Source organism: Anabrus simplex, chromosome 8 (assembly GCF_040414725.1).
Source record: "Anabrus simplex isolate iqAnaSimp1 chromosome 8, ASM4041472v1, whole genome shotgun sequence".
NCBI classification, from domain to species: Eukaryota; Metazoa; Arthropoda; class Insecta; order Orthoptera; family Tettigoniidae; genus Anabrus; species Anabrus simplex.
The window spans coordinates 105,080,349-105,094,357 of record NC_090272.1 but is presented as its reverse complement, the minus strand read 5'-3'; the positions used below and the strand labels follow the sequence as shown (position 1 = coordinate 105,094,357).

The following is a 14,009-nucleotide window of genomic DNA, read 5'->3' as shown; positions in this document are numbered from 1 at the left end:
TTAATAACAAAGTAAGGATCAGTGAAGCATTTGCCAAGACCAATCTGTTTATCTTTTCAAAAACACCAAAGCAATCCTCCTTGAAATACGTTAGAATGCTAGTGAACGAGCATTGCGATTTCAAGAATTAAATCTTATCCAGGTTTGGGCAAGCTTAAAAATATGTAAGGGGGCCCTGCTCACCATTAGAGCTCTCAAGCTTTAGCTCTGAGTTAGGATGTTGCGATGCTTTATTTTCCTTGTCCTTCTGTACAATTTCAAAGGCAGATTTTCAGCCCTTTACTGGAGAGGCAGATTGAAGCTTTTGAAATGTACTGTACTTGTACAGAAGAATGTTTTGAATATTCTGGGTAGAAAGAAAGACTAATGAGGAAGTCCTCAACTTGTTATGTAAAGAAAAAGGGCTTCTGACAACCATCAAGGAGCGAAAGCTCAGGTAAATGTGGCACATCATGAGAGGTAAATGATGATATAAGTGCTCTAACTCATCATCGAGACGAGAATTGAAGGATGAAGATCTGTGGGGAGACAGAGAAATTCTTGGCTTAAAGACTTGGCGTCGCTGGTGTGGATGAACTTCTATTGAAACCTTTCGAGCCACTGTTTCATGAGTAATCTTAAACAATTGGATCGCAAACCTTTGTAGGGAGAGAGTATCCTAAGAACAGCAACATTATCCTTGTCTAAGATTGCGGATATGTACCAGTTTTCAACAACTAAAATAGTATTTTTTCCTAGCATTACGGAGTTCAGCAGTAATGCTTGTAGATTAAAAAAATGTAAGTGAACTTTCATTCAACTGGACAGTCTTAATACAAACACTTAGTGTAAAATTATATGCTTGATCCAACATATTGAGTACAAATCAAATCATTACATGGAGACAGCAAATATACAGTACATAATCAAATCCATAAAGAAGTATAGCATCAGTGTCATAGCTTTCTGAAACTTTCTCATAGCTGAATTTGATCATTTATGTAAGTAATACTGTCAACTTTTTCTTTTTCTTTTAGGTCTCCTATGTGGTCTGGCTATCTATAATTTCATAATAATAGACCTCCCATTTCCTCTTGTACTTTACAAGAAACTTCTCAAAGAACGAGTTGGTCTTCAAGATCTTAAAGGACTTTCACCAACATTAGCAAAGTAAGGAAAGTTGCTGTGAATCATTTCACTTGTATCTAGTTCCTTCAAAATATCCATAATCAGAAAAATTGATCAATTATTTATTAAATAAAATTGTGTAAATAGGCAATGTTTAGGAAAATAGAGGTATATTTTAGTTTGGTTATGTATTGTGAACAATTGTTGCCAGTATATTAATGAAGGGTTGTTCTCATATATGTTTACTAATTGTGTTGATCAGCAAATTCTCATTTCCCTGCAGACATTAATGGAAGACTCCTTTGACTTCTGAAAGACAATCTAAGTCTTGATTAGATGTGACTCTGGTACTTGTATGTCAGGTTTGATGTTTTATACTTGCTATTACAGTAGTTTGTACTTCTGTGGTTAATTACAATATGTGCTTCTATAAACAGCACCAGGACCTCTATATAGACAGATTACAGTGATAAGAAATAATTTAGGCAGATGAACATGGGGCTTGATATGATGAGAAGACATCCAAGAGCAGCTTGTTGCAGTAAATGGAAAGATTGAACTTTATAGAGTAAAGCTACAGAATAGTAACACATGAGAAAAGACAGGTGATAAATGTGTAGTAGGACTACAAACTGGAGAACTTGAGATATTTACAAAGTGAATTGTTGGAGAATTTCAAGACTGGGTGTGCAAGTCGACTGGAGTATACAATTTCCAGTGTTCCCTGATCCTTTAAAGAAACTTTTGTTTGCTTGAAATGCTTGATTTCACACTACCCAATAATGAAAATGCCGCTGATCTCATAAATTCTTTTTTATGAGAGATATTTCTGTAGTTCTAACCAGAAAATCATCACATGTATACTTTCATTTTTTCCTTCAACTTTTTAAGGAAATTGAAATTCTCTGTGTATTAACCTTTAAAACAAATCACCCTTACATCAGTATGTTGTAAAATTTACTTAGAAAGTATATTTGGTATTGTAAAAAACTGCTACTGTGCATTGTATCCATAAGCTGTTACGTTGTCATGCAGGTAAGCAACAGATTTGTCTGGTTGTTAATGTATGTGTTCAAAGGATAAAAGTGTTCTGGTTTATTTGGTTATATATGGCTGGTGCACTATGGGTGCCAACAGGTCTGCAAGAAAGGAGTACGAAAGAGAAATCAGGGGAAAGAGACCAGTGGGCAGACCTAGAGAAAAATGGACAGACTTACTGAAGAAGGATGTAGAGGAGAGAGGTCAGATTGGGAACAGATTGTGAACGAAGAATGGTTCATGGACAGAACAAAATGGAAGGGGCTCGTATACCACACCTGGGAAATTGGAGTTGGTCAACGATGATGATGATGACTATAGGAAAAAGGGTACACAGTGCACAAAGAAGTCTAACTGATGATAGAACAAGAAAAATCAACATAATTGTCTTCAAACTTGGGGACAAGAAGGGCTCCATTATTTCTGTCCATCAAATTCAAAACTCATGCACAACCACTGTAAGTGGATGATGTGAACAAAAGTATGTATGTGTCTACCATACCATATTACAAGGACAATTTAGAAGACATAGTGATAGGGGTCGTGCTGGGAGTGAACGGGACTATTCCTGAACTGCTGGTCAAGATTTTTTTTTTTTGTTTTTTGTAGGGAATGAAACTGTTATCAAATGTGACTTCTGAAAGCCTCAATATCCATCCTAAGACATCACCTCTATTCCACCAATTAGAAACTTGTCAGCAATATTAATTCCGTTTTTAAATATTAACTGTATAAGCATGTACCAAATATCAGTTATTCATTTACTCCTCTTTCCTAATTACTTTGGAGCACTATCACAGAGATCTTGATCAGTATTCTTTGACCTCTTCAGCAACCTCAACAGTTTGAGGAAGAATAATCCAATCTTTAGGAACTCGTGTCACAGCCTTTTGTACTCAAATAGCCTCGCTCATATCTTTATATTGCATCTTTGCAAAGCATTCTTCTTTTGTTCAGTCATGACATCAATGTAATATTATTTGTTTTCTCTCTTTATTAAACTATTGATTTTATTGTAAAAATCTTTTTAGGGAGATTATAAAGGAGGAAACCTGCTTGGTGGTCATTTGAAGGTGATGAGGCAGTTGAAGAACACCAGAAGGCATGGGTGAATTGGTGTTCCCGGAAAACACCCAAAAACCAATAGTAGTTCCAAGAAACAAGGAAGAGAACTGCCAAGATCATCAGGAATTTCAGGAGAAAGTATGAGAAGGAATGCTTGGTCCAGATCAAACAGGACTTTAAAATAAATAACAGCCAGGACTTTGACAAAACATTCACGAGCATCTTGAATAGATATAATCCACCAAGTCTGAACTGAAACCAAGAAGGAAACGTAGTCCACAAAGATGTGCAGAACAATCAGGTCCTAGCAGACTACTCTGTAAAACTCCTTAATTGTGAACCACCCTCCCAGAAATTTGACTGCAATCACAAAGAACCAAATCTGACTATGAACCTCCAACTGTGTAAGAAATCAGAAGCATCATCAAGACCTTGAAGAGCAATAAAGCACCTGGTGAAGATGGCATTATTGTGGAACTTTGGAAATATGCTGATGATAGAGCGATCGTTGAACTGACAAGAATCCTGAACAACATTTGGGAAGAGGTGAAAGTGCTGGATGATGGACATCAACATTGATCCACCCACCTCACAAGAAAGGAGAAAAGATAGATGTCAACAGGTACGAGGGAATATTGCTACTAGCAGAGACGTAGAAGATCTTTTCGAAGGTACTGCTACATAGAGCAGAAAAACAATTTGAACCACAAATTGGTGAGTATCAAGGAGGTTTTAGAAAGGTCAGATCTATTGGCGTGACAGGTCAGAGTTCTAGGTCTCGTCAGTTGTAGCTCTCTATAAAATGCTCACTTTTACTTGCGGCAGGTTCAGTAGGTAATACCAGTATAAATGGTCCGTTGTTGGACATTATATCAGGTTCCCTATGGGAATCAACATCTATATCGTAGGTTCTGTAGACACGTAATAACTCTGTCACTTAGTAACTGTGGCCTTTCTAAGAATTCTAAGGGTGTAGGGTTGCCACCTGTCCCATATTTTACCGGACATCCCGTATTTGAGGTGAAAATTTTGTGTCACGTATTATGAATTGTTGTCCCGTAAAAATAAGCGTTACCGGGCGAGTTGGCCGTGCGCGTAGAGGCGTGCGGCTGTGAGCTTGCATCCGGGAGATAGTAGGTTCGAATCCCACTATCGGCAGCCCTGAAGATGGTTTTCCGTGGTTTTCCATTTTCACACCAGGCAAATGCTGGGGCTGTACCTTAACTAAGGCCACGGCCGATTCCTTCCAACTCCTAGGCCTTTCCTATCCCATCGTCGCCATAAGACCTAATATATAAGTAATAATAATAACAACGTTTTACGTTGTTATTATTATTACTTATATATTATTCTCAGTTCAATACGGACCAAAAACGTGAAATTCATAACCATCAAGCCATAAGACCTGTCTGTGTCGGTGCGACGTAAAGCCCCTAGCAAAAAAAAAAAAAAACAAGCGTTTGTCCTTTTTTTCTCTCTGAATATTTTAAAATCCTTATTTGATTTGAGCGTCATTGAAGTTCAAAGTAACTCCATTACTTTTTTTCTCTCTGGAGCCTCAGAAGAAGGAAATCTCGTGATGTCTCGCCATTTGCTGGTAAAGCTTAGCATGCTGGGGTATTTACCTTGTTTTCTGCTGCGTACTTCCGTAGGTCTTCCACTCCAATTTCTAACGTGGTTATTCATGCTTTTTGTGACTAAATCTACGTAAATTGTGAAGTTATCAAAGCTCATCGAAGACATCAATGTTACGATGTCAGATGCGTTGTACTGTTAAAAGAGTGGAAGTTAGTTTCTTTTATGAATTTCAACAATTATCTTATTCTGTTAATGAAACTAATTATAATCTAATTGAAATTGGTACTTAACGTTTGATTTTCTAGTATTTATGAACTGTCCCTTATTTTTGTGAAAAATCCTGTATTTTTTGGTAAATGTACCTTATTTCTTATATCAAAAGGTGGCAACCCTAAAGGGTCACATCCTTGCTATTCCAGTTCACATTTCCTGCACAGTTGGGGCTCGGAAGTACGGTACATTATGGTCGATCTTGCAATTAGCTCAAGAGAGGGGGGGTCTAATGTCTTATACCTTCCTGTGGATTTAAGAATTGTTTTCGTAGAAGCTAGTAGAATGTCATTCTGTCTTCACTATTTTGCCAGAACCAGTGATGTTACACAGAGGCACTGTACAATCGGCTTCCGCGGCTAGCAATGTATAATAAAGACGCAGATGTTGAAGGTCGAGTTTTATGCACGCGCGGGGTGTGAAGGAAAGTAGCGTGGTTACCGTGGTAGCTGCCAATGGTGTTCCTTACTGTTATGTCATGACCCATGATTTTTCACATGAAATTCTTAGAAAAAAACATTGGATTTGGAGAAATATGATATTTCTGCATTAAAAACAATTTCAAAAATTATTTTCAAAATTTGATATTTTTTACACTTATAATAATATTTCCAAGGTATATTAATTTCTGAAATGCTCATATCTTCATATATTAGTGTGATCGCATTTTAAAATGTGTTAAATTGTTTACATGATCATTTTTCGTATTTTGGTTGCAAAATCACAAAAATTAGTGTGAGTTCCGTCGAGCAGACTCTTGCATATAGGCTGAGTGCAAGAGGATTAATACACTACTGTCCAAAAGTTAAGCATAAGTTACGAGTAAGCAGGGCACCAGGAAATAGACCGGAAATCGCACGACATATGCACCTACCAACCTTACGTGTTCGCTCTGTATAGGAAAGGAGTGTTCCCTGCTTCTACTAGCGGTGTAAACCGCAAGGTAAACACAGCCAGTGCTTGCGCCCCATATTCCCTCAGTTGTGTTTGCCCTGTGATAGTGTGCGGAGTGTAGCCTCGTGGTGAACGTGACAACATAATGGCACGACGACGCCATTTGGACCCCGTTTTGCAGGGTGGAAGCAGGCCAGATACAGACTAAATTTGCCATATCTTTGAATGTGCCACAAAGTGTCATTTCCGCGCTTTGGAGACGATTTCGAGACACAGGAGATGTTAGCCGTAGGCTAGTACCAGGTCAACCAAGGGTAACCACCCCACAACAGGACCGATATCTGGCCTTAACCGCCCAACAAAATCGAACTGCACTTGCAAGACAATTGTCGGCGGAGTTTGCAGCCGTCTCAGGGGTTGCCGTTTCCCGGCAAACTGTGTACCAGAGGCTCAGAACAGCATGACTGTTTACCCAACGTCCTGTGGTGTGCTACCCGCTCACTCCAGCACAGAGACAGGCCCGTTGACTGTGGTGCTGTCAACATCAAAACTGGACCATGTGCTCTTCACAGATGAATCCCGCTTCAGTTTACAAAACGATTCCCGTCACACATTAATCTGGAGAGAACTAGGTAGCCGATACAACCACAGGAACATCGTGGAACGGGACCGGTTTGGTGTTGGTGGCATCATGGTGTGGGGCGGCATCATGTTGAATGGCCGTATGGACCTGCACATCTTCTTGGGTGGTCCGAGGGACACTTTTAACGCTCAGAGATACAGGGATGAGGTACTGAGACCACATGTTTGTCTCTTCAGAGGTGCGGTTGGTCCAGACTTCCTCTTAATGGACGATAATGCCCGACTGCACCGCGCTGCTCTAGTAGATGAATTTCTGGCTGGGGAAGACATTCATCGCATGGACTGGCCAGCGAGGTCTGTGGATCTGATTCCTATAGAACATACCTGGGATGCATTGTGGAGGTGAATTGCATCCTGTCAGCCTCCACCAAGGACCCTCCAAGACTTTTGCATTGCCCTATCAGAGGAATGGAATCGACTGCTACAAGAGCTCTTGGACCCTCTGACAGAGAGAACGCCATGTCGCTGCGAAGCATGTGTGGCCGTTAGAGGTAACCATACACCCTATTAACAGCATATTTTGTTGTGGAAGACATTGCCAAAGATTGTTAGTTGTTGTCAAATGTATACCTTAGCCAGAGGTGCCAACAATTATGCATTGTCCGTAATGATTACGGATTTCACTTTGCTATTACGGCATTAAAGTTGATGGGGAAATTATTATGGAAAAGCAACATTAAGAATTAATTTCTATGATAAAAACGAAAGAAGTAAAAATGTTCAGTCCCTTAGAGCATTACTGGTCAACCCTCCTCATTTCAGTGTTTGTAAGTTGGCAACTAAACATATTTGGCAGTTATTTGGTCGTCACTTCCTTTTGTTTCCAGCGAGCGTTGTGAAATCATGGCCAGCTACGTAGATTCCCCGCATTCATCTCAGTTCTTGATTACTGTCAGTTATTCTTCAGTCGAGTGTAAAACCAATAATATTACCTTCTTAGCTAGAAATATATATAGAAATATGGTTGTGGAAGAACTAAAACTTCTGCTTTAGTTCAATACACTGCATCTGAAGCAAAAAAAAGGAAATAAGTGGGCTTTTGCAAACAGCGCCTTTTTCTTTGGCTGCTGATGGTAGTACGGATTCAAATGCAGTTAAACTTTATCCTATAGTTGTCTCTTTCATTAATGCTCAGAGAGGTCAAATATCAACTTTTCTATTGTCATTGTTAGTGAGTACCGACAATACAGGTGAGGGAATTTTCTCTGTTGTTAATAGTGAAATGTCTTCATTAGCCATTCCATGGTAAAATTGCATTTCTTTTTCATTTGATAATGCATACACATATGATAGGGGCAAAGAAAGATTTTGCCAAATTTGTGAAGGACAGGCATTCTTCTGTTTATGTCTCAGGTTGTTCATGTCATCTCATACACATCTGTGCACAAAAAGCAGCAGCCCAATTACCAGTCACTGTAGAGAACTTCTTGGTTCAGTTATATTACTATCTTGATAGGAGTTCTAAGAGGCAAAACACATTAAAAGTATATCAGGCTGTTGTGGCACAGAGAGTCACAAAATTTTGAAATATGCCAGTATACGTAGGCTCTTGCTTCTTCAGTCTATTAATAGAGTTCTTGAGGAGTGGGAAGCTTTAACACTCATGTTTTGTGGTGAGCCCCACCATAAAAATGAGAGCACCAAGCAGTTTGAAACTGTAAAATCTTTCATACAAGACCCACACACAAAACTGTTTTGCTACTTTCTTCAGAGTACATGCCCTGTCTTTAACTCACTGAATTTATTTCTGCAACAAGATGCTCCAGCCATACTTCTTCTTCAGATGAAACTTACTGGTCTTTTAACTGACCTATTGGTCAGATTTTATTCAGGCATGTTCTATTCAGTCAGAATCTACCTCCCTTTTGAGTGTTGAATTCAAGATGATGAAATACCAGAAAGTCAATGAGGACTTGGTAATTGGAGCAAAAGTCAGGGCATACTTGAAAGATAATGACTGTGATGAAGAGATGTTTTATAAGTCTGTAAGAGGGTTTTATATGGCAGCTTGCAGTTACATTGTCAGGAAATTTCCCCTTGATGATGAATTTCATCATCATGTGAAGTTTTAGACATTTCTCTCAGAATGAAGGTTTCCTATTCATCTCTTGAATATGTTGTTCGAAGATTCCCAAGTTTGGCCAAGGAAAGTGAACATGACTGACTTGAAGAGGATTTTACAGTTTAACCAGTGTGATACTTTCCCTGAATATATTGTACATGGACCTAACATTGGGGCAACATTGCAGAGCTTAAAAATGAAAATGGACAAATTAAGTATAAAACCTTAAGTAATGTTGTATTTGCAGTATTAAGTATACCTCACAGTAACTCTATCACAGAAAGAGTTTTCAGTGTTGTTAGGAAAAATCAGATAGAATTCAGGCCTACATTAAGTACATCTGCACTGGAATCGCTTATGGTTCTGAAGACAAAAATGTCATCTCAGGGGAAAGTATGTTTCAAGAAAACCTACACTGAGAAGCAGCTGCTGGGTGCAAAACAAGCTACAAAGAATTTCTTATCACTGAAATTTTATTGCATAATATGATATACTTTAGAATAGATTGCTGTAGGAAAAGGCAAAGGTGTGCTTTGGATTTGACTCATAAACGTTTTGAGGGGGTGGGGGTGCACATGTTAAAAATGGATTACCCCCTTCAGAGGTTGCCACCTCTGCCTTAGCTATCAGAACCTTTCTGACACTTTTTTTTTTTTTTTTTGGCAAGTTGTGTGACATAATGTGTGTGTCACTTCCGTTTGTTCAGCCATCCATCTGACATTCCTATCAGGCAGTATGGCCTCGTTTGGTGATTATGCTTAACTTTTGGACATTGGTGTAGATGGGCTAGAAGCACAGAGTATTAAAGTTTGCCATTGTTTCTGAGAAAGTTGAGTAGTTCCTTGAACTCTACACGCTCAAGGTGAGAATACTTTGTTTGATATTCTAATATAATTTTTCTATATACACGCATGAGCAGAAGTTCACCCAATTGTATATCCAAGATACTTGGCAGATCATTAAGGGCATTGAGAGCATCTATTGCACCTTGGAAAGTGTTGATGTAGCTTAGCTTCAGTTGAACTGGGTTCATTTGGTGATTCTACGAGTTATTTTATGTGTTCATATGCTATTGATTTGTGAGAATTATATATATTTATTAAAATGTCATAAGCAACTTTGAAGTTGGAATCTGAAATGGTTATTTGTTTATGGCTTCTCTAGGTTCACCCAGAAGTGAAGATAATAGATAGTAAAATTTCTCAATATCTGTGAGTTCACCATTTTTTAGCAACTAAGCTTTCAGATGTGTCTTTGAAATGTAACAAGACGTTAGTGCTCCATTATATAATGGGAAATTAAACTTTGGAAGCCATATATGATTTAAAATGGCATAAATTGTAAGTTAAAAATGTAAGTCATCATTTGCAACTATACCCTTTTGTTTCATAGCATTTCTTAGTGGGGATTTAAGAATATCAGTTTTATGCTTTTACTCTGTGCAATTTTGTTGATTTCTAATTCAGTTTGTAACAAATGTAGTTCATTATTTTCAAGTTTTGCTTCACACAAGTTAGCAACAGAAGAATTCAGTTTTGACGTTACCAATTTTTGTATATGAGTTAAAGTAGCTTCTAATATGTCTCCTTTTAACTAATTCGTGTCTCCGAGTTTTGTCCATTTTTATTTGATTGTGCAATGCAAATAAGGGAGCCTTGGTTTTATTCTTTACTTTCTGTTTGCATTATAGTAGGAGTGCAGAAGCTGTGTGGGCTTTCTCTCCATGTCATGTTTGACAAGTCTTGAACTAGTGAAGAATAACAAATGGATGTGCCGTTTGGGAGAACATCCTACTTGTATCTAGAGAGTTGTGAATTGCAGCGTTGTCTACATCTACAATGTTCGTATTGAAATAGGCGATCTATATGAAGATGTAGTTATGAATAATGTCTCACGTAACTAATTTAATTATTCCTTAGTACCTTGAGTTTGTAAATATTACCAGATTCTTTGCATTATTTTGAATCCCATTCGGGTCAGAGGTCCAAAATGCACATGAATGTTGCTTAATAGTAGCCATTTTTGACAGTACCATTCCTTGATACATACTGATGTATGTTCAGTCCTCAGCCCGAAGGCTGGTTGGATCCTCAACAGCTCTGCCATCACATACTGATAACTTCATTTAAAAAATTACTGAAGATTAAAATAAATTTATCCATCAAAAACAATCTAAGCTCCAAGTTTCTTTGTGTTTACAGCTCTTGGTTTCTTGTGTTACTCATACTATTTTTTCCTTGTGAGATACCCTTCTTTTTGCTGTATATCATTTCGCAGATATGGTAATGAGAAATATGGTCGTATGTTTTTCATATATATCTAGAGAGACCACCATCGCAGGTTTGTTTCTCTTCCAGTTTTTCTCAAAGAGCATCCTGGTGGCAAAGATAAGACCTATTCTTCTAGATAGATTTCAGTGATTTTCCAGATCTTTTCCTCCAGTATCCAAAAGAATTATTGGTAATTTTATCCTCCTTCATCCTCTTCTCTTCACTCCCTCAACATTTCCTTCCAGGGCATCCTTCAACAAACTGTCTCTTCTCAAATTACATCCAATCCATCTTGTCTTCCTTTTCGTTACTGTTCATATTAAACTCTTCTCTTCCTTTGTTTGAGCTAGAATGTTCTTGTTCTTAACCTTACTACTCTCATTTTATTTTAAGCACCCTTCACCATATCCACACCTCAGAGGCTTCGGGTTTCTGTATTTCACTTTTGTGTGGGCCAGGCTTTACAACAGAACACTCCAGGTGTAAGATTTAGTCACCCGTTTCCTTATAAACCTAAGCTCCTTTTAAAGTTAGTCACCAGTGTTCATTTCCTTTTGAAAGCATCCTTTGCAATTCCAATCCTGCTCTTATTCCCTTTCCAGATCTCCAAACAAGGGTGCCAAGATATCTTTATTTTATTGTACCTGTCTTTAACTCCGTGAGGGGTCGCGTCCGGTTGTTTCAACCAATTCTGTTTATTTTGATCAATCCTTCTGCAAACGCTGTTTATTATATTTCTTACCCCTCAGTATCTTTCAATGGACTCGTCCACACTTCTGTCACACCACTGTTATTCCTCTCCACTCCTTCAGTGAGTAACAAGCTGGCTATCCGGTCATTTCGTTTGCACACGATTCTTCACGTTACCTGTCTCCGTTCCATTCAACCATACGCGACACATGGCGTAGACTTGTTTATAATGCGGAAAGTGCACTGTTATCATTTATTGTTCAGTAGAGGGAGAAGGACCATTGTCTAGATGTGTGTTAAATGAAATTGAACATTTTAAAAGTATTTTCCATAAACAGAAATTGAATTTTTATTTTCAATTTCATCAGCAAAAGGCAATCGCATTATTATAATTATGTTAAAAAGTGTTTGTCTGTGCTTAAATAGTATTATATTATTGTAAAAATAAATAGCGTATTAAGTAAGCGTATGGTGTTTTATTGATTTCCGGTCAAAACGACCATACGCGACTCCTGACGTTAAACTCGTCCCCAGTTCTCATCACTTTTGTCTCCTTTCTGTTGAGCTTTACCCTGTTGCCCTCCAGGTTTACTAGCTTCTGCAGCATATTTTCTGGTTACTGGGTGTTATTTGCTATGATGAACGTGTCATCAACAAACCAATCAGAGTTTTTTTTGCTACCTCTAATGCTGACACAGATAGTGTGTTATAATAACAGATGAACAGATGGGCTGTAGAAATTAATATTAGATGTGAGAGTTGATATGTTAACATATTCTACGGATGGAGGATGTTGGAGTGCTAATGATAAAGTTAAGCAACATCTTCCTTTCAGGAGTCTGCAGGATGTTCTCGATTATGATGGTGATGACCTAGAGAGTGTTTTCTGCCTCAGCTTTGAAGTTACTCGTGATGTCTACGGAGAAATTAAAGTTCATCCCTTGAAACCAGATGGAGGAAACATACCAGTTACACAGAATAACAAGTATGTATGAATTTTTTATTGGATTAATTTTCCAAAATTAGTATTTAGTCATTGTCATTAGTTAGTCATTTTGTAGAGATTCCATACCTTGTTTGTTTGAATGTTGTTTCTGGTCTGTCTTCTTCTTTTTCTACCGCTTTTTCCTACACCTGCGGGGTCACGGGTGTGAACTGTGTCGCACATGTGGATTGGCCCTGTTTTCCGGCCGAATGCCCTTCCTGACGCCAACCCTATATGGAGGGATGTAATCACTGTTGCGTGTTTCTGTGGTGGTTGGTAGTATGGTATGTTGTCTTAATAAGATGAGGAGAGTGTTGGGATGGACACATACACCCAGTCCTCGAGCCAGAGGAATTAATCAGAAGCAATTAAAATCTCTGACCCGGCCGGGAATCAAACCCGGGACCCTCTGAACCAAAGGCCAGTACGCTGACCATTCAGCCAATGAGTCGGACCGTTTCTGGTCTGTCTGTTCTGTGTATAATCTCTCTCTCTCTCTCTCTCTCTCTTCCTTGCATGTTCTGAATAAATAGCTGTTAGCAGAGTATAGTGCATGCAGTGAAAGTGAATTAAAAAGAATTAGGACATAGATTGGGATTGCAGTAACAAAGAATGAACAAGTTTTGCATTACAACAGTTATACCTAGTAAATTTATAGGACAGTGGTTCCCAGAATGTGTGCTCTGATGCTCTGGGGAACTATGGCTTTTCATTGGGATATTGCAAGATAGTACAAAATGTTCATATTTGTTTTCTGTTTCCAAAACTCTGCGTCATCTAATGGTCCTGGTGCAACCTCTCTCAACTAGTAACTGACTTTCCTAAAGCCTCTACTAGATGTTTTTTAGTATTGATTATTTATCTGTGTTTCTAGATTGAACTAGAAGTTTACCGAACTTGATTGTATGTTGTATTTGTAGATAAATATTGTAGTCATTTTCATGCAGAATAGAGTTAGTGTTCAAACGTTGAGGGAATTGAGTGTCGTTCGTTGCATAGCGTCTTGATTGGGGCCGGTGACCTAGATGTTAGGCCCTTTTAAACAACAAGGTTTTAAATTGTATTGTATTTTATTGAACAGTAATAATTGTTGTTGTGAGAGGGAAGTAAGGAGGATGCGTTGTTAACTGGTGTGCATAGTGTGAAGAAGGATAGATATTATAGAGTAGAGGCTGGTTTTTATGTAATTGCATACTCTGTTTCTATATTTATAAGTAAAGTTAAATTTTTGGTGAATCGTACTTACAGGTCCATTATTCCATCGTTTCAAGTTGCATATTTCGTTGCATTAGTAAATATTTTGTTTTGAATTAAGTATGTATTCTGTTGAAGATTGGACATCCCTTTGTCGTGTTAACAGTTTGTTTTGCTGGCAGGACGTAGTGTTTACAGTGCACTATGTCTTCTG

At 38.2% G+C, this 14,009-nt stretch overlaps 1 protein-coding gene across 4 annotated transcripts in view; it reads left to right on the top strand.

Moving 5' to 3' along the window:
* The window catches only part of Herc4 (HECT and RLD domain containing E3 ubiquitin ligase 4), a 362,042-nt gene that overhangs the window by 288,392 nt on the left and 59,641 nt on the right, over positions 1–14,009 (top strand). For all 4 annotated transcript variants that reach the window (XM_067152418.2, XM_067152419.2, XM_067152417.2 and 1 more), the window contains exons 18-19: positions 1,017–1,149; positions 12,452–12,601. In XM_067152418.2, the coding sequence (XP_067008519.1) occupies positions 1,017–1,149; positions 12,452–12,601 (283 nt within the window). The remainder of the gene's footprint in view (positions 1–1,016; positions 1,150–12,451; positions 12,602–14,009) is intronic.